The sequence below is a fragment of the Aulostomus chinensis genome, chromosome 18 (genome assembly GCF_037954235.1).
Source record: "Aulostomus chinensis isolate RoL2024-O1b breed Wild chromosome 18, RoL_Achi_v1.0, whole genome shotgun sequence".
Classification (NCBI taxonomy): domain Eukaryota; kingdom Metazoa; phylum Chordata; class Actinopteri; order Syngnathiformes; family Aulostomidae; genus Aulostomus; species Aulostomus chinensis.
This window is the reverse complement of record NC_141337.1, coordinates 1,797,923-1,825,031: the sequence shown is the minus strand read 5'-3', so window position 1 is coordinate 1,825,031 and position 27,109 is coordinate 1,797,923. Positions and strand designations below refer to the sequence as shown.

Sequence of the window (27,109 nt, the reverse complement as noted above, 5' to 3'; positions counted from 1 at the left end):
GACTGTCCTGCTGACGTGTGAAGGCAGCACAAGCTGGCTGCTCCCGCTGGGACGGAGCCACTGGATCAGTAATGATCCTTTTTGTTATAATTAGCATATAAACCAGGGGTGGGCAACCCTGTGCCATGGAGGGCCGTGTGGATGCAGGTGTTCCTTCCAACCCAACACTTTAACAGGTGATTCCACTGATGAACACACCTTCACCCACAGAAGAGTGTTCATCAGTGGAATCACCTGTTAGTGTTTGGTTGGAAGGAACACCTGCATCCACACGGCCCTCCATGGCACAGGGTTGCCCACCCCTGATGTAAACTCTAGAGTCTCTGTGACCTTTGACCTCTAAGGTCAGTTCATCCTTGAGCTCGGGTGAGTGTTTGAGACCGTTGGCTTTGGTCCACATCGGCCGTTGAGTTTGTCAACTTGCAGAACTTTGTTTTCGGAGAGAAAACTCAAGTCAACCAGGATGTGTCACTGTGGGCTACAAGTAGGAGGCGCTAGCGCTCCTCTGAGCTGGTGTCACAGCCTTTAAACGCAACAGAGGGACGAGGACACCGGGTTTGTCAGATGAGTTGGGGGCAGATCTCTACACTCAGGCTCTAAATCCTGCTCCTGTCCGTGCGACCGTCCCAGGAGGTCCAACGCATCGGTGCTGATTCAAACGTCCACTGGGACTCCAGCGGGAGCAGTCAAGGTCCTGGGGGTCAAAGGTTCTGTCTCCTCAACGGCCCGTCCACGTGCACCTGGAACTTCTGTACTGTCACGCGTCTTCAGACGTGAACTCGTCCTGTGGACATTTGTTCTTTATCAGGCCAGGAGAGCTGAAGGACCGCAGTGGTACCGAGTCCACAATCGTCCTCTTCAGCTGAGACGCAGTCTGTTATTGATCGCTGGTCTTTGTATTGATCAGTTTGGGAGGCATTCACTGACCTTAAATTGATGATGGGCGTTGTGAACCTTTCAGATGAACAAAAAAGACTCGTGCTGCAAACAAACACTGGCGTACTTCAGAAATACTGCGTGGCTTTGTTGAGTTATTACTGTGACGCATGTTTGTCCTGTCCAGTTACTGCAGGCAGAGACAAAGATGGAACACTTGAATGAGTCGTTTTTCTCTGGAGGCGATGGACCATGAGAGCCTCCCCTAAAAGTTAGCGTGCTCCTTTAAATCCCTCTGAAGAGAACAAACTCCAGTTTCTGTTGCATTCCAAATTTATTGTTGCGTCGTACATAAAACACGTCATAGAAAGGTAAGAACAACTGTAAAGCACAAGATCCGTGTAAACAACAGTTCAACAACGTCGTATCGAAAGCCACATTCGTACATTCAGTCGTGCATAAAAGAGGAACAAGAACACTGAGAAAATTTGGAACGAGCCGTACCTGAATGTCTCATCGTGTCACTTTGAATTAGAAAACAGGCAGCAGGAGTACAGAGATAGAAAGAAGTATAACAACATATTGCATCATGCAACGACAAGGAAGAACCACTGGCATTGATATTTCATCATCATCATCATCAGTCAACAACAGGATGCAGTTTTCTTCACAGTCTCATCTAGAAGTGCAATAGAAGGTGATGGAACCGTGGGGAGGCTGAGAGCTGAACAGACGGAACCTCAATGCAGCCACAACTCTGCATCCGTGATGCTGAACGTCAGCGCCGTCGGCGTCCTGGCAGGCCAAACCCTGGAACACTGCCACTTTAGAGAAAATATCAGGGACAAATGAGAAATGTCCCTCTGCATCGTTTTCATCCTCCTGTCAGAAAACTGAAGTGAGACGAAGCAAGGACGTGTCGAACAGGAGGCCTACGGTGCTGAGCGCAGTCGAGTTGTCTCATATCAATGTTGTAAAGCGGCGCCTAAACTCGTGTGACGGGGACCTTCAGCCAAGGTGAAATCATTCGCTGCATGTGGGCTAACGTGCTAATACGGCTGTTCATCGACCACAGGACCGGGAGAAGCGGAGACTCGGGTTTCACCCAGAGAAGAAGACTGATTTCACCTAGAATTTAAAAACTGTACCTCCACATTCAAATGTCTGGACCCAACATTGACATCCGATGTGTCGCTTTTAGTTTCAGCCTCTCATGTGGAATCACCGCCTCACCGCGCCACTGGATGGAGGTTGTGCACGGGGGTCACATCTGGTAATCTTTGTTGGGGGACTTTTAGCTGCCAATGACGATTATTTGCTATCCCGACGAGTCTGGTGTTTATTTTTGTTTCCTCTTGGTGACATCATAGTTTGTGGAAGGCGAAGGAGTGTTTGTTTTGAGCGAAGTCAGCAAAGACATTCATCTTGTGTCCATAAGAAGGACGAAGGAGCCTAAAACAGTCCATTTATGGTGTTTGAACAGAAGTTCTGTGAGAAAAAGGTTTTCTAAACTGCAACATGGAAACACTCGGTTCTCTTCACTCCAGCTGGTAACATTTTTCTTGAGCGCTGTGACACGAACGTTGAAACGTAAACTCGAGGCAGCGTCGACGGAGTCACGCGGCTCACGCCTTCTTTTCTTTGCTGACGATGTCCGACGGTTTCTGGGGGATTTCTCCCCTCCCCCGTTGACCTCCCTTCATCCGGTGTGTGTCTGTTTGTCGATGCGCAACAACAGAAGGAGGAGAACAAAAGAATCCTCCGGCACCTTTGAAGGATGGTGCGAACATTTCAGGGTCTAAATGTGGACTGCAAACATCTGTCAACCTTCTTGTAATTAATCTGATCTGCTTTTGTGAGAACGTCACAAAAACATAAAATATGAATAAATTCCATTTTTGGGGACTCTTTTCTTGAAACATGCGAGTCACAGAAACAAACTCATAATCTAAACGTGCTTTTTGACATTTCGAATCTGAGTTCCGCGGCCGAACTTCCACCCGTCCTCTCTTTTAGGAATGTTTGCGTTCTGTAACGAAGGCACGCTGCCAACGCCGGCTTCGCTCCGCCCTCCAGCCATCATGCGTGCTGCTACCATGACACGTTTCTTCTTTTCCAGCTGATTTTTTGTGAAGTGTTGCGAGTGCGTCCGCAGGAGGAGCCGGGACGCCTCTGATCCCTGATGGAGGAGAGGCTGGGGGGGGAGGGCCGCGTTTATTCGCGGCCCAGGGTCCTCGGGAGCTCGTTGCTCAGGATGTGCCATCGCTCCACCCGCTGGCCTTTGTTCTTCAGGCAGTCCATCCAGTGACGGAGGGCGTCGCCCTGAGAGTGACAGCTCAGACAGACGCCACCTGAACACCAAGGAAGTCCTGCAGTTAGTCTGAGCAGGTTTACCCAGAGGTGAAGAAGAAAAGTATACAGAGACAGACAGACGGACGCTGCCTTCAGGCGTGTGATGCGTCTCTGCTGCCGCCATCTTGCTCAGGTCTTCTCACCTATTAAGAACCTCCAGGTCGGGTGAAGGCAACATGTCATATTTTTATTGCAGTACTGAATCAGTAAGATGACATCAGTCAGTCAGCTTCACTCTGATGCCGCGTAGCAACACGTCCTCCTCGCCACGCCGGCCGCCGCGTAGGTTCAGTCATATTCAGTCACGTTCATCTCAAAGATTACAACAAAATGACCCGGTGGTGACATGAACATGAGCAAGAAAAGAGAACATTCTTCAAAACTGAACGTAGGATAAGTTGATTTAAAAGGTTATTTTGTAGAAGTATTACTCTTCTCCACATGAAGTACTTGTAGTTGAACAAAGTATCCTGTATCATAAAAACTCGTCTGGCAGGTAAAATAAACCAGACTGCTTGAAACTCTGTCATAGTCAGCGAGTTATGATGGTTTTAACTGTGGATGAAGCTCCTGCTGCCTCCCTGCAGGAGGAGGCGGGGCTTAGCCTGAGCAATATGGCCGCATCGTTGACGCATCATAGCGGCCAAGGAGGCATCTCCGCATGTGTCTATGGCATCCGCAAATGAAACGCAATTTCAAGTCATGTCAGGCATTATTGTTGGAAACAGCGCCGCCCCTGTGGAAGCGTCAAACATGCAGCAACTGTTTTCTCTGGCTGTCGATCACTGAGGGTCAAAGGTCACAATCAGGCCTCCATCTCTCACCTATGAAGTCATTGGAGCGTCCGATGTCGTAATCCCACACCGTCACCTCCAGCGTCTTGTTGGTGAGCTCCGTCAGAGAGATCTCGTAGAAGAACTCCTGCAGAGAAGGCGGAGACGCACATTCGTGAGGACACGCCGCCACAGGCGCATTCCTCCATCTTTTAATGACATCGCCTCACCGTGTCAACGCCAGCAGTTCATTCTGGTGTGAACGTGCTTTCCTTCACCAAACTGTGTTGAGAAAATCCGCCGTTCTCCACTTTAGTGGTGGCAGTTTTACTTTAAACTTTGCGCTTCAACCTTCTGCCAAACTCTCCACGTCTCTGTTTCAGTAAAATGTCGGCACAAACGGCTCCCGTTTATTACGCTCAAAAGAAAAAAATGTCCATGTCTCATATCGTTTCTATTTTATTATTCTTTAAAAAAAAAGGTGCGTTACAGCAAAGCTGTCGGTTGCAGGAGGCTCAGGAAACTCATCTTCACTCGCTGAACCAGGAGAATTTTCCGCTGCCAGCGTGCTTTGCTCCATGTGGTTATGATGTCATCTGTTCTCATTGATTCATTAAATTCATTCAATCTGAGCAGGATGTGCTAAATTTTTCTGACACGTTTTCCTCCCTGATATTATAAACGCTGTTGTTTGACGCGCTGCTTCTGTCTCCCGGCTGCTGGCGGCGGCGTGGTTCCTACCTCGTTGAACTCAGGGTTGAGGGTTTTCTTCATCACCGCTGTTTTGTGTTTGGACTTCTTCTGGACGTCGGGCTTCAGGTATCTGACAGCAGCAGAGACGAGGAGGAGGAGGACGAGACGTTAGTGCGTCATCACACAACCTGACAGACACGTCAACGCATGGCTCAGTGGGATCATGAGCGTTGATACCATCACGTCTCACACACACACACACACAAACACACACACACACACACACAATGGAGGTGGACTGCTCGCCTCACATGATCATCAGTTTGGTGTAAAATAGGATCCTGAACATAAAAGCTTTCTCTGTCCTCCAGTCTCAAATCTGTCCTCCAGTGTCAAATCTGTCCTCCAGTCTCTCTGGACTGTGAGCTGTTACTGTGTGTTCACACCAAACACGAATGAGAATTTTGCGTTGCGTTATTCGTGCAAATTTGACCGCCAGATCATTTTAGTGTCCATTTGTGTCATTCGCGCGAATACGCTCATTCGCTCATTCGCTCACCTGCCCGAGTAGCGACCATTTTTGGCAACATTTCTTTCCGCCATTTCACCATGCTTAGTCAAAGAACTGTTGCGTTGTACCTGATGTGGAAGGCCGAAATACGTCGGAAAACTAAACGCCATCGTATCTGGGTTCACAGCACCATCTAGAGGTGAATTTCACCTCTCCACCAGCTCCTCCAGGGGCTGCGTCTGGATAATCGCCGCTTCCAGCGGTGTTTTCGGATGACGACTGGCCAGTTTGACGACCTGCTAGCTAGGATCGGTGACAGGATTTCACGAATGGACACCAACTTATTCAACCGGTTCTTGTAATTTTAACACGTAGTGTCATAGCACCGGGTTCCTACACACAGCCACAATCAACTTGTCCTCCATCTTGTGACACAGTCAGCCGTGACGTCGGGACATCCTCAAAGCTGATTGGCTGTGGTAAAAGTTGAATATTTTCAACTTGTTTGCATAGACTTTGTATGGAAACTGTTCGTGCGAATGTGCGAATTTGGTGTGAACACACAGTTAAAGCTCAACACAAAATCTTTTGCCGACTTTAAATCTGGAGAAAGATCGCCAAGTCTGACCTGTCAGAAAACAACACACAAACAAACGTGTCTTTTCTTTTTGCCAAATCAGGAGACGCAACAGAACCCAAACGTGTCGACTGAAGAGTTTCTGCCTCCTCTGTTGGACGTAGACAACCGTCAACGTGGCGTCTAAACATCTCGTGTGCGACTTAGCTTTCAGTCCACAACATCCGGGCTCATCAGTTTTCACACTCCAAACGCCGCAAAGTAACAAAAACCTCACTTGGACCGAGCCTCTCTACCCGTGTTTCTATCCTGAACCGCCTGAACGGCGCCTGAGCCGGTCCGGTCGCCACATCGTGGGTTCTGGTGTGACAGTAAACAGAAGTGATGTCTCTTCTTGGGTATCAAACCAAAGCCAGACAGACAGATGGAGCATCGCAGCTCTCAGGACCTCGTCTGGTTCGCCGTGCATCTTTTATTTATCGGAGGCGAGGCAGCGTCCTGGATCCTGCCATCATTTCTAAAGCAAATCTGAGGTCACATGACCCCTCAGCTGCCAGCTGGCATCTTGTCCTCACACTGTTTGCATTCTGATGGCGTGCGGCAGGAACCTCCTCACAGTGCAGCGTCTCGCGAGTGTCGGGAACCGAAGAAGAGCTGAGACGTAGTTTCTCTCTGGTCGATTCACAGATTAGAGCAGATGGTGAAACTGGTCTCATCAGTGAAGGAGAGCGGAACGTAGCGGCCGTCGCCACGGAGACATCTGGGTCCAATTAAACTGACCAGAGGAGACTCATGAGCGCCAGCCGGTAAACACACGGCGAATAAATCCAGGCCGAAGTCAGCTGGACTATCAGATGTCTAGGAAGTGCAGTATTTTCTGTCTGACGGAGTATCTTGAATCAGATAATCTGGCTAACTCAGTGGTTTGGGCAGGTCAACTCCAGATCATACTAGTCTGGATGGTTTAGTCTTTGAGTATTTGAGTCGAGAGAAGCGAAACAGATCAGTTTATTCTGGCTGGCTGAGTTGGATTAGCAGGCTGGGTCTAATTTAGTGACTCCAATTGAAACCAGTGTTAAAGTTGAATCAGATTAGTTGAGTCTGGTTAATCTGGTTAGACTTGATCTCAAGACTTTAATCCTATTAAAGCAAGTTTGTGTCTGATTGAAATAGGTCATCAGATTCATTTAATCTGGTTACTCGTATCTGATTATTTGTGGATCAGTTGCCAGGCCGCTGAGTGAGGCCGTTGGCGGGTTGGCGGCGTGCGTGAGGAAGCAGGAGGTTGATGGATTCCATCACAACTCCAGGGTCTTACATTTTCACGTAGGGGTCTGAGAATCCGTTGACGTCCATGGCAGCCAGGTGAGCGCAGCGCTTCACGCCCACACAGAGACCCCCGCTCCGGCTGGCTCCGCCTCCCTCAGCGTCGTTCACCTCCCAACTGGGCGGAGGCAGAAACTGCAGGGAGAGAAGAAGACGGCCTCTCTCCTCCAGACTGTGGAGCTGCTCGTTCTCCCACTGTGGACGAGACGGCGGTGAGTCCGATTATTGTGTTCTGCTTAGTTGCATCATTTTTATTTGAGTTTGTACCAGTTTAGGTTGTTTTAGTTGAGTGGATTACATCAGATTAGTCCAACCAGATTATTTAAATCTGGTTCTTTGGATTAGAATAGTTTAACTAGACTGATTAGATTACAGATTACACGAGCCTGATAATTTCAGGTGGATTACATTGTGAGGGTGGGATTACCCTGAAAACATCCTTAATCACTGACGTGATCAAACACACGTAATCCACATCTGGAAGCGAACGACGCATCGACGCCAAAGAATATTTTCTGTCAGAGGTTTTAGACCAGATGAGATGAGATGAGTCGACTCGTTCGATTAGTCCCATCGGATTACTCTGGTTTGACAGATTAGTGAGGACATCTAATCAGATCCTTTGATGTCAGATTGATGGGATTTGTCACAACCACTGCTCAGATTAGCCAGATTAATGCTGTCAGTCTGGTTTAGTTGTAACTTCTTTGACTTTAGGAAAGTTCATGTGTGATAAAACAGTCCAAGTTTTGACTGAGAGCTTCGTTCTGGGTCTGATTGGAGGATTCAGGCTTCAGCTTCTGTCGTCCATCAGTGTTTCTCTGCTCAGGATGAGACATTTTAAACCAGTTAAGAATCCGTCAGTGACCCAGACAACCTCCACAGGACTTTTTCACATTATTTAATCATGTTTTTCTGGTGAATTTTAATCTGAGAAATTCCCCCACGAGGCTTGAAGAAGATGAAATTGTTTGGATGCTGTAAATCGGAAACAGAAGAGTTTAAAGTGGCGGCGTTGAGTGAAGCTGTCGGCCATGACGGGATAACACGGACAATATTTCTGCGTTTAGCTTCATCTGAAAACATCCACCTGTAATCCCATTTTCTCCTGATGAGCTGGAACTCATCCCCCCCCCCCAAAAAGGACAGCAAAAGGGAGATCACGTGATCAAAAAGGTCAGCGCTGCGAGCAGCGAAGGTGTTCATTAAAAGTCATCGCTGCGGGTCTTTGATTTGATCTGACTGCTCTACAACGGTTGGAACCTCCACCGCCCCCCCACGGAGAGCTCTCTCTCCTCCGTTAAGTTGCCCCATCACTTCTCCTCATTACCGACTCCGTTCACCTCCTCCTCACTCCCAACTTTCCTTCCCCTCCAAAGCTCTGCTGGGGTTTAGCCTCGATCTGTTTGAACAAGAAAGAAGGCGGGCAGCAGAGAGCCTGGGAGCCTCCTTCAGAATAAATCTGCAGCTAAGAAAGGAAAGCAGCAGAAAGGTCAGAAATAAGCAGATCGATGGCTTTTAGTGGGAGTCAGCACGGCTTGGCAGGATTTTCTCCACCCGCCTCCAATTCAGCCACTTTGAAGATGAGGAGGTGCAATCTGAGTTCTGCAGCAGCAGCGAAGCTCTCTGAGGCTCCAGATAGCAACAATGCACACGCCAGGGCGCCGGTTCGCCTGCTGCAGGTGAACGCTGACGGACGAGCAGCCGGTGGACCTCCAGCCTCCCTCAGTAACAGAGTGACGCTCATCCACACCTCCAACCAGGCGGAGGGCTGCGCTCTGATTGGTGCTGGAGACAAAACAGACTCCAAGCTTCAGTCGGTGTCAGTGAGGCGTGTTTGTAGTCCAACAGGAAGTGATCATGTCAGGGGTGAGGAGTGTTTGTAGTCCAACAGGAAGTGATCATGTCAGGGGTGAGGAGTGTTTGTAGTCCAGCAGGAAGTGATCATGTCAGGGGTGAGGTGTGTTTGTAGTCCAACAGGAAGTGATCATGTCAGGGGTGAGGAGTGTTTGTAGTCCAACAGGAAGTGATCATGTCAGGGGTGAGGAGTGTTTGTAGTCCAACAGGAAGTGATCATGTCAGGGGTGAGGAGTGTTTGTAGTCCAACAGGAAGTGATCATGTCAGGGGTGAGGAGTGTTTGTAGTCCAACAGGAAGTGATCATGTCAGGGGTGAGGAGTGTTTGTAGTCCAGCAGGAAGTGATCATGTCAGGGGTGAGGAGTGTTTGTAGTCCAGCAGGAAGTGATCATGTCAGGGGTGAGGTGTGTTTGTAGTCCAACAGGAAGTGATCATGTCAGGGGTGAGGAGTGTTTGTAGTCCAACAGGAAGTGATCATGTCAGGGGTGAGGAGTGTTTGTAGTCCAACAGGAAGTGATCATGTCAGGGATGAGGTGTGTTTGTAGTCCAGCAGGAAGTGATCATGTCAGGGGTGAGGAGTGTTTGTAGTCCAACAGGAAGTGATCACGTCAGGGATGAGGTGTGTTTGTAGTCAAAAAGGGAAGTGGTCATGTCCTGGTTCGTCCACCAGCAGCCAATGGTTTTGTTCCATGTGTTTTTTGGTTGATCGAATCAGAACAAAACCTGATACTTAAAGGGACAGTTCACCCAAAGATGAAAATCGGTTTTCAGAGTTTCCCAGCAAAGGTTTTTGTAGTAATCCTACAATCCTTCTAAGTGACTGGTGACCTCTTTGTAAACATACAAGAAAATATTTTAGCCATTTTCTTGATGACATTCCAAACCGTCACAAACATGTTAACAATCCAAATAGGTTCAACATTTTAACATCTCGCAGTTTCATGGTCGTTTCTACCTCACTAAGACCTCTGCCTGCTTCGGGGGCTCCAGGCTTCTCTCTTATTCCCCGCCAATCGTCTTGTCTCGCTGCTGCTGGTTGGCGTTTTATTTCCTCCCAGATCTGCCGACTCACAGAAGCCTGTAGTCATTAAGTGAAGCTCCTGTTTGTCAGCTCGCCGCGGCTGATTGGGTGGACACACCAGAGGGATTTCACCTCCTTGTTATAATACCTGTAAGACTGCTGAGGTGGCGGCCGCCAACTAACGAGCTCACGACAGGTTCAAAAACACAACGAACAGCACGAGGCTCAAACAAGAAGCTCAATGAGGTTTTCGTCCGGCACGCCACAGGAATCTAAATGAGTCAGTGAAAACCCCCAGTTGTTGGATTTCTGCAGACCAAAGACAGGATCGGCTGGCGGGACCAGACGAAACACCAGGAACGCCGGCGGTTTTCTGAACTGAACTCCTGTTAACAGACGCCTAAATCAAACCCACAGAGACGGAGGCGATTACAGGGAGGCCGAGACACAACATTCAGGGTCCCTCGTGATTGAACGCGACCAGAGCTGGAAGTCGGACAAAAGACACGCGTTGATGTGGCTCAGTAAAGACTAGAGAAGAAGAAGCAGCAGGACTTGTGTCGGAACCTCCATGGCTACATGCTAACAGAAGCTGCTAACATTCATTCAGGACTTTTAATGGAGACAGTTTGACAACATGGAGACGAAGAGACCAGAAGACTGCCAGTACCACTGATGGCACCTTTGAGTGAGTTGGTTGCTGTTCTTAGAAAAGATGGAAAACCTTGACCATGAAGAGTAAATCCACATGGATGGTGAGTGATGGTGGTCGGGAGTCTGGTCCAGACCAGGAGGACACCTGACCCAGTTTGGTTGGACTGGACTCTGCAGGGACTCCAGCTCACTTAGAGGCATCCGCTGGTTCCAAATTGTCACCTTCAGAGTTGAAGAACCTCGGAGGAGCTTCTCCGAGCCGATAATGGCGGCGGCGTGGAGTGAGGCTATTAACGGAATTATTACTTTTCTCGGCTCTTGAACTGGAATCATTCCAGCATCAGGAGGCGAGCAGCCGGTTTCTCATTTCTCTGAGTGACTCCAGGAGCCTTAAAGAGCTCTGGGAGTCTCTGAGTTCATCTCAACCCCAGCTTAGCCTCTCAGAGTTTAGTTTAACGCCGCCATCCCTGCTGCCATGACCGCACGTATGAATGCGTGGGAGGTGCAGGCCCAGCCAGCTGATGGACGTGCTTCAGTCCCCAGGATCATTTGTCTCCTGGTATTTCTGGTGCGAGGACGCTCTCAGACACGCTCACCAGACCTGTTCACCATGTTTCTGACAATGAATGCAGCAGATTTTACCGAGAAGAGCCGGTTCATCACCATTGATTTACTGAGTCACCCCCCGACCACCCCCGTGGCCTGATGAATGATTTATAACTCAATTTACCTGAAACCTGTTCAAGTCCACCCCCCCGGGCCGAGCTGCAGCCTCTCAAGCTCGCAGGTGTGAGGCTGAGCGGCGCCGTACCTGTGACTCCTATTTTAAAGCCGTTATCTCCTGAACGCACGATCTTTTCTCCTTCTTTCTCATTTCTCGTCTCTGTTCAACCTCGTTCCTCTGGTGCGCTAGAAACTGATTCATTCTAGTGACCTCGTTGACTTTTGTCAACACATCACGAAGCAAAACAGATTTAAAGATCCGGACGATGGTTCTGTACCTCTCGTAAATAGCAGGAAATCCCACGGAGAGCTTCGCCCATGGCGGTCGGAGACGGCAGCTGGAGAGACAAGAGAGGCGCCGCGGTGAGGACGTGTTCTGCATCGTAGTCAAGGCTGACAAGACTTGGCTCAAACGTCCAACTTCTCTTTTACACCTGAACAATTTCTCCTCCATGTTTGGCCTTTTTAGGAAGCAGGAAGTGACACTGGTGGTCACGTGAAGGTTTGGCTCTAGCTAGTCTCCTAACAGTGAGGTGTAGCGATGATGTAACGGCGACCTTCACGATGCTGAAGCTCTCTATCGCTCTGAAAAGGTTCCAAGTATCACGGACACTCACTGAGGTTACGAGGGCTGGTGCGAGCTGTCCGTGGTGCTGGAGAACATCAGTCCATGGATGAATAAATAAACCAAATATGACGGGGTTTTCTTTTTTGATAAATTTACTGTTAAATAATGACCAGAAGCCTGTGATGGCCACTGGGGGGCAGCGTCATCAACGTAGTGGTGCACAATCAGCTAAATGTGTGTGTGTGTATTACCGGCGGTGGGTGCTCCAGGCAGGTGTGGAAGTGTTTTGTCTGGTCAGGTTTGACTCGTTTCAGAGCAACTCTGGATTCACCAATTAACTCGTTGTGAGTCAACTTGTCCTCGTCGCACACGGTTAACCTGCGGGGTCAGAAAAGTTCGTTATCCTCTTCCTCTCGAGTGCTTGGTACTGTTCTGAAACAAAAGAGCGTTCCTGCAACCTCACATGGAACCAAACAGACTTTTATAGACGTCTTGTATTCACATTAATATCGATATGAATGTTAAATATTAATTTTATCTTGAGATGTGGTGATGTTTCACGCAGCAGCTGAATTAATCAATGAACTCATGCCTGAGTGGCAGGATGTCCTTGACTCTGACTAATCACTCACTCACCCACCCACACCCACACACACACCCACACCCACACACACACACACACACACCTGAGCGTCTTCCTGTGCATGTCTTCTTCTGTGATGCCGACATACGTGAGCGTTTCATTCCAAACTGGGTTCAGAGAGTTTCGGATCGTCTTTGTTTTCAGCTTATTGGCCTGAAGTAACAAACAAACAAACACAAACAAACAAGCACAGACGAGCTGGTTCTCTGCTCAGTGGTCGCGTCTCTTTTCTCTTATGCATTAGAACATTTGAATTAAATCTCCTTCCATCGCACGTCACATCTCATCCATCCAGACGTTAAAATGTCTGAATAGTGGAATCACACGCCGTCACAGAACGTCTCTTGTTGTCCATCGTCTTCAGAGCCGGACGAGAAGATAGAGAGCTATGCTCGTTAGCTTAGCACAATCAATGGTAGTGGGTGGTAAGTGCTAGCATCGCTACATGAGGTTCAGGATGTTGGTGTTGAATCCTCCCCATCCTCTCTCCAAAGTTCACTGTAAATAAGTTTATTTCCCCAAAGTAAAAGATTATAAATAAGCCACATTTATAAAGCTGGTGATGATTATACATATAAACGTGCGTGTGTGTGTGTGTGTGTGTGTGTGTGTGTGTGTGTGTGTGTGTACAACCTGAACAGAGACACTCAGGGCAGGATGTGACTGCAGTCAGGAGGCTTCAGGCTCAGTCATTAATATTTACTTTTACTAATTAACAGTTAAATTAGTTTCGGGAAGAATGAACGACTCTGAAGTTGGACGCCGTCTCTGCGTCTCACCTTACAGGCTCCAGGCAGCAGGTGCAGTTTGACGTACGGATCAGCCAAACCGTTAAAATCCATCGGCTTCAGACCCTGCAGAGACAAGCAGACGTTCACAGACAGCGTTCGCCACTAGAGGGCATCAGAGAGGACACCTGTCTCCAGACTACCTCAGCCAAACCCAATCCTGGATGATGACCTTTACTGACCTCCACGACCTCTGTAGGCTCCTCAACAAACAGCAAAACTACAACCGAACCCATCCAATATGGCAAAAAAACATTATGAGTGGGATTTTTTATTTTTGCTTCCATTCAATTTGCTTTTGACGTACTGTAATTGTGTAAAGTGAAAAAACAATTCTGTCCTTGGCCTCCTTCGTCCAGGTTCCTGGAGAACCCTACACAGAACGTGCATCAGAGGAGGCAGAACAAAGAGGGTCACATGACCTCACGAGGGATCCTGAATGTTTGGAGGCTTTTGAAGGCCAAAGAAGCAATAAACCTAAAAACCAACTCATCTGCTGTGGAGAACTCTCCTGATCACCAGCGCCTTCGCTCATTCAGGCGAGTGAAGGCGCGAGCAGGCAGGCTGGATTAGACGCCGCTTCTGCAGCTCGACCTCATCAGCGCTCGCACACCAACCTGAGAAATTGCTCCTAAATTTCTTGCAACAGGTTTGACATTTGCAGCAAGACGGATTCTATTTTTCCCTTCAGGATTTTTAATGAGGCGGAGACACGAGAAACGCTGCCGTGACCTTAAATGCGTGCCTGGCACTCTCATGACAGATGCGTGTCCTCGGCAGCATGGATGGTTAAACAGCTGCTCTCACAGGTTGGCTGCTTCTTGTTAGCGTGTTAGAAAACACACATGAGCAAGATTCATGATGTCTCCATGTCGGTGCATTAGATTGAACCTCCCTGAGGCTCAGGCTGAATTATGCACCAAGGCGATCAGAGCTTCTCGTTATTCCGCCCAGCAGCGTTTCATCATGAATGAACTGCAGCCTCGCCTCACGTCCCAGACGTCTCTTCTCCCTTCCGTCACATCTGCTCTGACTTGAGTTCCGATCTCCCCTGTGTTCATGTCGTCTGATCTGAGTGACTCCAGCTGTTCTGGGACTGGAGGGTCAGCAAGGTCATGTCAGGGCCAACTCAGGTTTACTGGACTACAAAGATGGTTAACATTTAAACCTGCGCTGCAGACCTGAGCTGCTCCAGAGCAGGTTGAGTGTGAAGATACGAAGTGATGCAAGCTCCACCCACTGACCAATCATAGCTCATGGAAAATATCATCTCCATTCATAGGCTCCCTGAGACCTGTAGGTGGAGGGAACTTCCCTCAGGAGATGCCCCCCCCCCCAGGAGGGAATACTGACATGTCCCCACAGAGGAAGAATCAAACTTTACCAGGTCCCTGAGAACATGAGAACATGTCTGAACAGGTCGTGACCACGAACGGTGAGGCTAGCGTCATCAGCGTGTTAGCTTGTGACTAGCTTGCTATCAGAGTGGTGTTCTCTGAATGTTTTTAATAGACCAGTGTTCTGCGGTGCTTGCTTTACGCCACCTGCTGGCTGACGTTAAACTAAAAGAAAGACACGATTGGTTAAATTCTAAATTTGGCGAAGGGAGCCAAAAGAGTAAACTTGACTTGGACCCACAAGACTAAGAGTTGTAGGACGAAAAGAGACCACGTCATGTGACTCCAGCAGGTTAGCCATCACATGGATGATTCTGCAGGAGGGAACTTGAACCCAGCGTCCACAGTGCAGGGGAGGAACCCACCTTGGCCCGCAGCACGGTGCAGTGCAGCTCACTGCAGCTCTGCTCATATCTCAGCTCGAACTCCAGAGTTCCCAGAGCAGCTGGAGGAACACGAGAGGGACGAGAGACAATTAACATGAAAAGGAATCAACACACTGTTGAGATTCATTCTGAATAAATTGAAAGCGTGCGAGCAGTCGCTCCTCCACAGCAGCGAGCGTTCCGAGGATGGAAATCCAATTTAGAGGAGCAGCACCCGTCACATGAATCTGAACGCATCACATGTCAACACAGAAAATCCTCTTAAAACCAGAACCAACACACTCATCAGGCTTGTTACACACATGTATGCACAGGTGCGCACACACACACACACACACACACACGCACGGGCACTGCTTCTCCGTCATACAATTAGCCAGCTTCTAAATAAGAAACATGAGAAGAGGATTTAACATCATTACAGGAATTAGCATCAGTGGTTTATCAACAGATCGGCTTGATTGACAGGTTTGCAAACACCTGAGTCGTCACGCCGACTGTAAATCGCTCCGGATGATTAATCGACCTGCTCTCAATCAGCTGAATTGACTTCCTGATGTCTCCTTCTGCATTAATTGCTTCTAACTGAATGAAGAGATTGGTTTATTCCTGGAGCATCGCCCAGCAATTCTGGGAAAAACCTCAAACGAGGACTGGTTCAGTCATTAATTCAGGTACGACTTTGACTGGATCCCAGTTGAGGCGTCGAGACTTCACTGGTCTGACATGTGAGCTGATCGTTCCACTGAGGGAACCAACATGTTGTCTGGTAGAAGAACCTGATGAAGGTTGTGTGTCAGGTGACAGTTGCGTTTCCATGTCAGGGCCGTGCCGGGGAGCAGGTGGCGCGTTCGAGGCCCGTGGTGGACGGTGGTCACACTGTCGCAGTTTAGCTCTAAAAGGAGATGCCATGCTACAGTCGAGCAGCAGCAGCGAGCCAGCTGGAGCGATCAGTGCCCCCTGACGACTGTGCTGTGCCACCTCTAGTTCGATTGGTCTGGTCTGAATCAGCTGATGCGACTGTCTTGTTTTCACAAGGAAAAATCAGAGCAAAGCAAACTGAGTCACTACAAACTGTGTGAGGTGGCACGAATGCCCTGGAAGCTGGTTTGAGAGCTGCTAGTGAAGTGAACAGAAGCAGGAGAAGCAGCAGCAGTGGGACAGTTCTAGTTTCCAGTTTCTAGTTTCCAGTTTCTACATCTTCTACTTTTTTATTTGACATAAACTCCTACGGTTTGATGCTCTGGTTTCTGGTGGTAGCTGGATCGTTCTCTCGCCACCAACTGCACCAGAGTTCTTTTGGACCACTGAGACCACGTTCTCAACAAGGTCTCGGTCCGCGGGCTTGGTCTGGTGTGGTTCTACTGACACCAAGAGAGAAACTGGGCCTGAACAAACGGTCCGACTCAGTACCTGCTGTTCTAGTTCGCTCCAGTTTCCTGACGTCTATGATATCCCGAATGACCTTTCGTTTATCATCCTCGACCCTTCGCTGTCTTGGAGCTTCGGAGGACCTGCCAGGTCGTTCCCTGCTGACAGCTCACAACTGCAATGTTTCCTGCTGCAGTCAAACACAGAAGAGCCACCAGTGCATTTCCTCAGCTATGTTTTATGCAGGGTTTTTTCTGGATGCTTATGGCTCTAATTTCACCCACGCAGACGAACAGCAGCAGCACTGGCTAACACAAACGCAGCACTTCATCTCAGAAGCGTCACTACACATAAACGTCCCGCTGCAGTGATGAAATCCGAGCCCGGATCCCAGGAGGAATCGTTTCTTCTCATCGGAGGAATTCTGATTACAATGCTCTCCTCTACTGGAAGTGTCTTTTATGTCTGATCAAAGTTTCAGCTACATGGCGGACGCCATTCCTCCCTCAGTCTGACGAACGACGCCTCATGTGTAAAAATAAAAACACCCCAAACCATTTGACAGTCACTGCAGAACAAATCTGTCTTGCTAATGAGGAAATAAAAACGATCATTATTTGCTTTCGTGAGTCAGTCAGACCCGGAGGAGCGTCGCATTCACACTCATTTATGACCGTTCGTTCTCATGCTGTCTCCACAGCGAAGACGCGGAGACTTCCATCTCTCCACCATGCCTCAGGAAGCTCCTCTGGAGGACGCCGCTGGAGCCTGGAAGACCAGCCACCGGAGCTGCAGGCCCAGTGCTGAACAAGGCTAGGGGGCGCTAAAGTCACTTCAGAAACCTGCACCGTCTGAGTCTGGGTCTTCAAGCCTTTCAGTCATTTTAACTTTTAAATTACGATGGCAGGCCCACACACAGCAGTGATGCAGATCAGGTCGAAATAGGACTTCTACAACAGGCTAATGCTAGTGCTAAATGTTGCAATAAGCTAACCAGTTCACGGGAAAAGTGGAGCTAGTAACAAGCTAACCAGGGCACAGGGAATTAGCAATGGGCTAAAACCAGGAGTAAAATGGGAGCTGAGGACGCTACAGAGCGGTGACCTCTGGGTCAGCCGGCCGGCCCTGGACGTAGCGGTCCAGTCCTCTAGGTGAAACTACTCAGGAAGGGGGTCACTGCTGCTCTGTGTGGCTGGGACTTGTCAGCCTGGTACTTTGATACCTTTGGGACTGGTGTTGCTGTCAGAGCTTCACTCAGTATCGTTTCTACAACTGACGCCTCTACAGGGGCGCAGGGCGCCGGGGCTCATTAACTCAACGTGATGCTGGTGTTACTGGTAGCAACTTCCCAGTTGAGAGTAGTTGATGTGTCATGCTGAATCATGCTGAGTCATGCAAAGTCTGTTTTCTGCACACAAAGACGCACGGACACATGCCAACAGCGGAGCTCACTGCAGTCGTCACTGTCCGAGCTGTTGATCTCCACCGACGTGTCCACGCTGCTGGTCAGCGACAGCGACCCACCCCCGCCCGCCCTGCTGTGGGGCAGCAGAGGTGACAGGAGGTGTCCGCCGCCCATCCCAGAGGCTACGGAGCCAGGGCTGAGCGCCAGCAACGGGGAAGAAGCAGGGTTAGGGGAGACAGGGGTGGGGGAGGTGGGGGACAGGCGAGGGAAGTAGGCGGAGATCTGGCGGATGGGTCTGATGGGGCCGGGACAGACGTCGATGGCCATGTGTTCCTGGATGGAGATGCTGAGCTTCTTTCCTCTCCGCACCGTCATAGAGTCTGAAATGACAAAGCCAGGTTTACATTCTCTTCCTCGCACTTTAAACAGTTTGAATTCACAACCATGCATGATTATTGATGCTGGCTTTGATGATCGGAGTCTCGCTCCTGCGGGTGTCGAGTCCACAGTCGCTTGGACAAGCGTCAGTATCTGCTTCCATCGGCCAAAACAGCCGCTGACACATTTTTTCGGCAGTGGCGACAGCCTTCCTGAGTCGTGGGTCACACGGCGACACAGGAGCTCTGGCTCTGACTGGCACTGATGGAACACAAACCTGGCTGAACCTGGTTATTTGCCGCCGGCTTCAGCGGCTCCACTGTCAACCAGCTACATGGAGGAGTGGAAGCTTGTCGCCTGATCTTTGTCATCTCACACACAAACTCAACCGTCCAGCAGTGACACTTGGACACCTCGCCGTCTTCCATGCTGCTTCCACCACAGCTACCATGACGGTTACAAGCCTGAGGTGCTGCACGCTGCTGTTCTCGTGTTTGATGCTGATCCCTCGCTAGGAACGGTGGGAGCAGGTCGAGCCGGGTCTGGGAAAACGTCATGACTCCCAGCGAGTCCCAAGTCCAAACCATGATGATGTCACAAGTTAAATCCAGACGAGTCAACATCACCCTACCCTACAAAACCCTGCCGGCCTCATCATTAAGGAGGAGTCTGGTGCTGACCAGGTCTTAACCAGCTACTTCCTGTTAGCCCCGTGCTAACTTGAGAGGGTTCCGGTCTTTTATTTGTTCTTCTCGACTTTACAAATGTGACCAGACCAAATAAATCAAACTGATTGTGAAACTGATCCTTAAAACAACAGTCGTCCAGGGCTGCAGTGGAACCTTTCGTCACATAGCTTGAACCAAACGGGGACAGAAACCAGAGGATCAGTCACCAGAGAATGATGGCCCGGTGTCACATCCAGCAGCAGCCGTCAACGGCAAATTCACGTCGCCTTTGTCGACATTTCTGGTGGAAAAAGTTGATCGCGACCTCACAGTTGAGCTGAAGGACGCAGAACTTCCAATTTTCCATCCATCCATTGTCTTCCGCTTATTCCTACACACACTAAGGGTCGCGGGGGGGGGGTGGAGCCTATCCCAGCATCTACGGGCGAGAGGCGGGGTTCACCCTGGAGAGGTCGCCAGTCCATCGCAGGGCCAACATACAGAGACTAACAACCATTCACACTCACATTCACACCTACGGTCAATTTAGAGTATCAATCAGCCTCGTCCCCTCTTGATGTCTTTGGACTGTGGAGGAAGCTGGAGTACCGGAGAGAACCCAGCAGGAACAGGGAGAACATGGAGACTCACCCAGAAAGATCCTGCGCCCGAGCCGGGACTCGAACCCGGAACCTTCTTGCTGTGAGGCCACAGTGCTGACCACTGCTCCACCGTGCAGCCAACTTCCAATTTTCTGTTGTGAAATTTTAGATTAAAATGAAAAAGAAGGGATTCTGAAGAACTTTCAGAATTTTGGCTTTGACTAAAACTTTAGGATAAAATATTTTTGGAGGTCAAAGGTCAGCGTGACAATATGCAGTATTTCTAGTTTTTGGCCTGGTTGGTTTTGTGTTTTTGCGTATTGCATCATAAGTGCAGAAAACTACAATGAGTACTGCATTTACTCATTGATGTTTTCACCGCTGAGCTCAGGGACCCTGGAGGATCTCAACCAGCAGGTCACTGATGCGAACGATCCTGACCAGTCAATCTCACCACTGATTATCAAGGTGATGAGAGCCCGTCATCGCTTCACCGCTCAGCGTTCATCGTGGGTGTTTTAGTCGCCATGTTGGATTCAGGAGGAGGCGGCGTTTATCTGCCCAAACATTCTCCCACATGAAAGTGGGACTGGTACTCGTCCAGTGGATGAAGCTCCGTCACAGTGGGATTACTGGTGAGACGTTAAGCCGAGCAGCAGCAGAGAATGTTAATGGAGACACATGAAATGTTTCTGCTCCCCGCCGCCGCCGCCGTATCCCACCTGCCAGTCTCTCTGCACTCATTACTGCCGTCCCGCCATCAGACACAGACGTCTCCTCTTTCATCCTTGTGTTTTTGGTGATTGTCTTCATGTTTCAGTCGCTGTAGACAGGCTGTGTTAGGGGTTCTCAACGCTGGGTCTGGGTACCCTCAGGGGCCCTCACATGTCTTCAAGGGGTCCTGGATTGAAGTTTAATTTGACCTTTATTGAAATCAAATGTGAATCTGACAGGTCTGAGGATCGACGTGATTTTGATCAGGAGAAATTCTTTTCTCCTGGCATTTTTAGCAAAGGTTTTATCAATTTTTTTCTCTTTTGTTTCCTCATTAACCAGAAATGTCCTTTAAATTTTTAAGAACTAATTTCTTGATAATTTTCTCGAGACATTTGTCCTGTGTTTGTGAAAGAAAGCGAGTGAATTTTTTTTTTTTTTTTAGAAAAGATGATTCACAATTTGTTTTAGGATGGTTGCTCACAAACTGACATTTATTGCTAAATGAACTGAAAAAATTCACTTTTCTTGTGTCTAAATGCTTTTAAACTGAAACAGCTCGTTAGACTCAGCGCCCCCTTCGTCGGGGGCCGCGGCTCATCAAGACTCGATGCCGCGAGTTAGTGACACATCAAACTTTCCGAATTTAATGTTTCATCTGTCAGCAAACTCCGTCCGAGAACCGAAGCCTAGACAGTTACAACTTCCTGTTTCTGCAGGTTTCACTTCGGTGAACTTTGACCCGCAGGTTTGTGCGTGATCTTGCCGACAGAGGAACACTTAACAATGCACTTCTGCAGAACTCATGAACCTCACGTAGACGCGAGCAGGAGGCTCCCATCGATCAGTGAAACGCCCACCGTCTCCACCTGGGAGTCACTTCAAATCCGACACAAGCTTCCACTCGACCACGAAGACATAAAAATCACAGTTTGCTCAATTCAACACACACGGGTGGTGCAGCAGCAGCAGCCCCAGTCCCTCCCAGTGAAACCCCAGACCCACAAAATCGTTTCAAAATGAACCAGAAGATCAAGAAAAGGAAGGAACCAAAGAATGTGGAACCTGTTTGTCTGTCAGTCCGCTGGAGTCCAGTCCAGTCTGTCCCCCTCCAATCACACGCTGGGGGGAGAACTCGCCAACCCTGGAGGCTCACGTCAGTCATGGGAACAAAGATGGAAGCCACCAGACAAACACGCCCACAGCACAGGGTCCCCACAGGCGTGTGGCGTGGCAGCAAACATTCGCTCACACACAAAGAAGGTCAAAGGTCACCCATTGTCAGTTTTAAGAGAGCTATGGAAATGGCTTCAAAAAAAGGAAATGCACTGGCTGTGTTTTTGACTGTGAGAGGAAGAGTCTGATGCTGCCAGATGGTGGCGCTGCAGGCCACACGTCTCACGTCTGCAACAAACCGGCTCTTGGCCAAGTTGCAGTTCTCAAGTAGCAGCGAGCATCCGCCATGTTACTGCGTCTGGGGGTGAAGACGATGTTTGAGACCAGCAGGTCGGTCATGTGACTTGAAAGAGTGACAGCATTGACTGTTTTTATGTGTTTGCTCATTGAAACCTCATCAAAATGCGTAGCTGGAAGCACAGAGGCTCCTCAGACTGACGGCAACCAGATTCACAACAAACATTTACGCTAATTAACAACGGCATGAAACGGCGATGAGATGAAATATGAGATCAAGAGGTCAAAGGTCAACTTGACTGTGACATCATTAACTGTTCGTCCACGCCATCACTGTAACATCAGGGGGGAAATGGTTTCATGAGGCTCAAGTCTGAACTACATCAGGAGATCAGACGGGGATGTTGGCGGAGGGCTACGACCACCAGGCGCCGCTTTTCCAAGTTGGATTTTTTTAAGAAATATTTGAGATTTAAAGAAAAAAATGCTTTTCATGCAGCGACCACTTTTACATTTCAGTCTTTTTTTTTTTTTTTGCTTCAGTACCGCGCCGTCTTCCAGACACGTGGACCAAAAAAACTAAACCGTTCAATTTCTTTTCAAGACGTTTATGCAAATGCGTGCACGTTTAATCAGCCGGTGCCTCATTTGCATATTGAAGTATGTAATTTCAGAAAACTTGAGACAGTCAGTGAAAATGTCACCCCCTTCACCTGCAGTAAACAGTTCGAGCAGCTCCTGGAGATACACCAGAGTCCCTCACCTCCTCTGGGGGATGGAAGATGAAGAGGAGGAAGACATGAAGAAGAGATGAAGAGGAGAAAGAGGTGAAAAAGAGGAGGAGACGGAACCGAGAGGTGAATAATCCCAGAGGATGATGAGGAGCAGCGGGGAGGCGGCGGGAGACAACGGTCTTCTTACCTCTGGTGGTGAGTGGAGGAGATTCCTTCACAAACAAGTGGCTGTCTGAGCACGAGGGTCCGCACTAACAGGTGGTGAGGGAGGCAGCGAGTGGTCGAGGGAGGAGGGGAGGAGAGAGAGGCTCCCTGACGTTTAACCCTTTCTCCTCTTTCCTGTGTAATTTTCTGTGTTTAATATCTCTTCGTTGAGCGTCACATTCATCTGAGATGCCAACAGCGATGAAGCTCTTCCTTTAATCACACTACTCATGGATTAGATTAACTCTCCTCTTCCTCCCTCCCTCCTCACCCTCTCCTTTTATTTCCCGTGGCTGCAGATTGCAGGGGGGAGACGGCAGCAAAATAATGTGCCAACAGCAGCATCTGCCTCTCTCTTTCTCTCTGTATAATTTGTGGTTAATGATGCCTAATGATATGTCCAGCTCACTCTCACACACACACACACACACACACACACACACACACACACACACACACACACACACACACACACACACACACACACTTCGCAGCTCTTCCTCCTCCCCTCCAGGAAGGGTGGAGATGTGGCCTTGTGTGCCCCCCCCCCTTTCATCCCAACCTTTTGTTTCCCGGTGGTCAGGCTCATAGGTGTCCCTGGACTGAGGAACCCCTTGTTACAAAAAAAAAATCCTCCCCCTCCTCCCCCTCGCTGCCTCCCGTCCACCCACTCACTATCCTCCAGCGTCCACGCATGCCGAGCTGGGAACCCTGAGATGATTTTGTTCATTTCTCATCCGTATCTCTTCTCTCGCTCTCATTTCAAGTGTAACAGTAAAACTAAGCAGCCGCAGGCCGGTTGGAAATATTCCTGCTGCTGCTCGTCTCATAAACCCAGATGGCTTCTGGTCCCCACCAACTGACGGAGACCGAGCGAACCGCAGACACCCAGGAGAAGAGGCTCGTGTCCGCTCCGACAAGCTTCTTTACTGGGTGTGGAAATGAATAAAGCAGCGATTCGTGGTGAAGAGACGTTTGTGGTATAAATACATTTGTTGGTTTGAACACCAGGATGTAAAGCTTCAACACACCTGGAGGGCGAAAAATATCACAAAAAACAGAAGCTGCAGCTGTAGGAGGTGGAGGAGGCTGATGACGTGGCCTCAACTAGGCTGAATTCAGACCAAATCTACCACCGTGGCCAAAACACAGGTTCCCTCCTTCACGTTCATGAGATTTTGGCAGCAGGGTTTGGGTCTCTCTCACCAAACGACGCCTCCCTCTCGCCGTATTCACGTCATGGTAAGATGGAAGAAATCTGATGGTATTTTCAGCCTGTGGACGCCAGTGTTCCTGAGGATGGATTTACATGTAGTCAGTGTTCGAGAAGCTTATAGTGAAATATCATATTCATAAGAAAGTCCTTTCATCACCACAAGGGTCACGGTTGCATTAAAGATGCATTATAGCATTTAAAATACACGATTAGCGTTTGAAAAAAATGTGCAAGAGCTGCTCGTCTCTGCTGGAGGCGAGCAGGTCCAGGACCTCTATTAGCATTCATAAACGCAGTGTTAAGGGAAAACAAGGATAAGGGGAAAAATTGTTTCCATAAAAAAGTCGTGTTAAAACTGAAAAAGGTAACTGTACCATGACAAAGGGTCACGCTAGTGTGCACGTTAGCGTTTGCAATGATAAACATGAGTGAAGACCTCTGCCAGTGCTGCTGAAGGTTAGCAGCTAAACGCTTTATTAGCACAGAAATAGCGCTGCAATAAGGAAATGTAATCTTGGCTTTAAAAAAATAACCAAATGTTGACATGAAAAAGTATTTTCTTTAAAAAGGAAACATTATCTGTGACTGCAGCGAACCTAAAACCAGTATGAAAAGAGTTGCGTTAGCCGTTAAGCTAAACGTGTTAACAGCCGCTGGGTAACAGATGTAAGGTTTCAACAGGGAAGAATAATTTCTGGAATGAAGAAAACTCGTCCTCTCGGTCTTCGGCACCAGTTTTGATGTACCTCCCTGAGTCGGTTACAGATGTGCGATGCTAAATACGGGCGTGGAAGAGCCGGTTGGCCTCCAGCTCCTTCATTCCTTCGCTGCGTCCCGTCAGTCATTGATAACGAGGCTTTTCTGCTTCAGTCTGCTCCACAGACACCTGCTGCCATCGAAGTGACCAAGTGCTCTGCTGATTGAGCGTCATTAACCTTAATGGACTTAAAGACTGAGGCAATAACCATCAGGGTCTAATCTCATTCAGAGATCCTCCTTTCTTGTCTTCATCGTCACCTGATGAGCGAATATTGACCCCTGAACGCCGCCTGATTATCCTGTGCCGCTTCGCCAGGTTAAACAGGTCATGAGATTTTTCTCTGGTCCTCTTCTTTGACTTCTCTGGAAATGCGTCATGCCTTGTTGTTTCCGGGAGACTCAGTACCATGAGGGGACTGTGGTCAGGTGGGCTCTCTCCTGCAGTTCAGGTGTCCTGTTCCTGATCTAGCTCACGTCGGCAGCCACCGCGCGGCAACGCTGACTTTCTCATCTCTGATTCCATGAGGCTTCAGTCTCTCAGGCCCGGACTTCAAAGCTCGTCCCTCTGCGCTTCCTCCCTCCTCAGCGATATTTGCTGACTGAACTTTTCTCCTGGTTGTGTACTGTCAGCCCTGTGTGACATCATCTGTTATTCATGATGTTCCCATCACCCATGCCTTTCACAGCCCAAAGACAAAGTTTGCTTTTAAATGCTTTTTAACTAAAACAAGAACATTCCTGAGGGGTGAATCTATTCTAAGTATTAAAGAGACTCTCTTCCTTTATGCCTGTTCACGGCGTTGCTTCGTACACTGATAGCAGGCGGCTCTCAGTCACAGCACTCACAGGTGAGGCCATTCAGCCTTTGGCACAGGTGTTGGGTAGACTGTGGACAGTGTGCTAGGAAAACAGGCTAACGGGCGCTGAGCAAGCTAACGTTCTGTGGCTAACGTTCTGTGGCTATCGCTTCTCTGAAGTGTTCCATGCTTATAGGTGTCAAAAAGCAGACAGAATGAGTTTCAATTATCGTTCTAAATCACCGGCATTACACGTCCGTATGTGGAAATGTGGCTCAGTCTCCTGCTCAAGGGCACTTTGACAGGAACCAGCCCCGATCTCCCTCTGCTGCTCCCTCCATCTGCTGGGGAGATTCACAGTGATTTATATTCATCTGAAGAGTGTAAAGTAGGAACTGAGATAACGTTGGACCTCTTTAATCTAAATATTCTCACAAACCAACACTTGGGCCTAAATGTGATGATAAAAGACAGACTTAAATGTTACTGAAGGAGCACAATAAGTATAATTCAATTATTTAAATTGTGAATAAAGTTTGTGAAAATCGGTAGCAGCCTGATGGTTTAATATAATGCTGAGTTGGAAGAAAATTGTTTGGAAGATTAAAAAAAAGAGGAAAAAAAAGCCTCGAGTTCATCATTCCATTGATGGGAGATTAAAAGTTTCCAGAAGTTTGCTGATATTGTTTCATAAATCTCATAAAGCTGTCACTGGCGCTCAGCTGGAGTCTGAGGGGATTTCAGAAGGCTTAGGTGGTTATCGCCAAACCAAATGTTGGATGTGACGTTTGGAATCTTCAGCTGCATCTCGTCTTTAGCTGCGAGTCCAAACGTGCCGTCAGTTATCAGATGTCCGTCACAGGCTCACAGCTGATCATCTACAAACGTTTCAAGAGAAAATCTACTGCTGTTCGTCGTCCAAAGTCCTCAGAAAGGTCTCGTCAGTACCGACACACGTATTCATTCACTGCAGGCAACATTAATAAACACGTCCGAGTCTGCCAGGAAGGGATGTCCCCTGGACAACAAGGTCGTGCTATGAAAACAAATTAATAACGTGTTTGGAGCAAATCTGGAAATAGAGAATGTCATGCAGGACCTTATTCTTCATGTCAGTCAGTGACGGGAAATCCTTATTAAGTATAGCACAATAAAATACACCAGTGAGTGTCAGAACTCCCTGGAATGAAGACGTGTGTGATCAGGAGGAACGTCAGCGCGTCCGTCCCGTTCTCGTGAACACAATATTTCAGGATCACAAAACTGACTGGAAGACAATTTTCTTACTGTATTTATTTTTCCCGTCTTTCCACCAAAGCTCTCGTGCTTTAGTATTAAATTTGTGCCCTTTTAAGAGTCACTGGTTTAATTAGCGGTGGAGTTAATTAACACCAATCGCCAGAAAAAGACTGGAGTAACCACCTGGTGGTCATATCCCTCCACCTGGCCTTCGTATCCCTCCACCTGTCCCTCCACCTGGCCTTCGTATCCCTCCACCTGTCCCTCCACATGGCCATCGTGTCCCTCCACCCGTCGTGTTGCCTAGACATTATTGGATTCAACGATTTGAAACTAGAACCCATTGTTCCATCAAGGTGCTGCTGACATGATTAATGACCACAGAACATTATGATGTCACACTGAAGCTGACCTTTGGCCTTTTGGATATAAATGTCATCAGGTTATTATTTCATGCTTTAAGC

At 48.6% G+C, this 27,109-nt stretch overlaps 1 protein-coding gene across 6 annotated transcripts; it reads right to left on the bottom strand.

Moving 5' to 3' along the window:
* Positions 1 to 1,200: 1,200 nt before the first annotated feature.
* doc2a (double C2-like domains, alpha) lies at positions 1,201 to 25,349 on the bottom strand. 6 transcript variants are annotated; one of them, XM_086185853.1, is made up of 12 exons: positions 24,597 to 25,349; positions 23,666 to 23,927; positions 17,969 to 18,301; positions 15,125 to 15,204; positions 13,354 to 13,428; positions 12,618 to 12,727; positions 12,183 to 12,309; positions 11,642 to 11,701; positions 7,101 to 7,303; positions 4,743 to 4,824; positions 4,053 to 4,149; positions 1,201 to 3,227 (listed from the first exon to the last, which is right to left on the bottom strand). In XM_086185853.1, exons 3-12 carry the CDS (start codon positions 18,294 to 18,296, stop codon positions 3,091 to 3,093), a joined length of 1,299 nt encoding a protein of 432 aa, XP_086041979.1. In that variant the 5' UTR covers positions 18,297 to 18,301; positions 23,666 to 23,927; positions 24,597 to 25,349; the 3' UTR covers positions 1,201 to 3,090. The 6 variants fall into 6 exon arrangements, with proteins under 6 accessions (XP_086041979.1, XP_086041982.1, XP_086041978.1 ...); XM_086185856.1 differs by lacking the exon at positions 24,597 to 25,349 and having other exon boundaries at positions 23,841 to 23,880; XM_086185852.1 differs by lacking the exons at positions 23,666 to 23,927; positions 24,597 to 25,349 and adding an exon at positions 22,618 to 22,918.
* Between the last annotated feature and the right edge of the window lie 1,760 nt (positions 25,350 to 27,109).

Bases quoted from the DNA above. Each gene is read 5' to 3' on its own strand.
- doc2a (XM_086185853.1), bottom strand. From the start codon at position 18,296: ATGACGGTGCGGAGAGGAAAGAAGCTCAGCATCTCCATCCAGGAACAC. The intron at 13,429-15,124 runs GTGGGTTCCTCC...TTGTCTCTGCAG, and splicing joins GCACCGTGCTGCGGGCCAAG to GGTCTGAAGCCGATGGATTT. The intron at 7,304-11,641 runs GTACAGAACCAT...TCTCGTCCACAG, and splicing joins TTTCCTGCTATTTACGAGAG to TGGGAGAACGAGCAGCTCCA.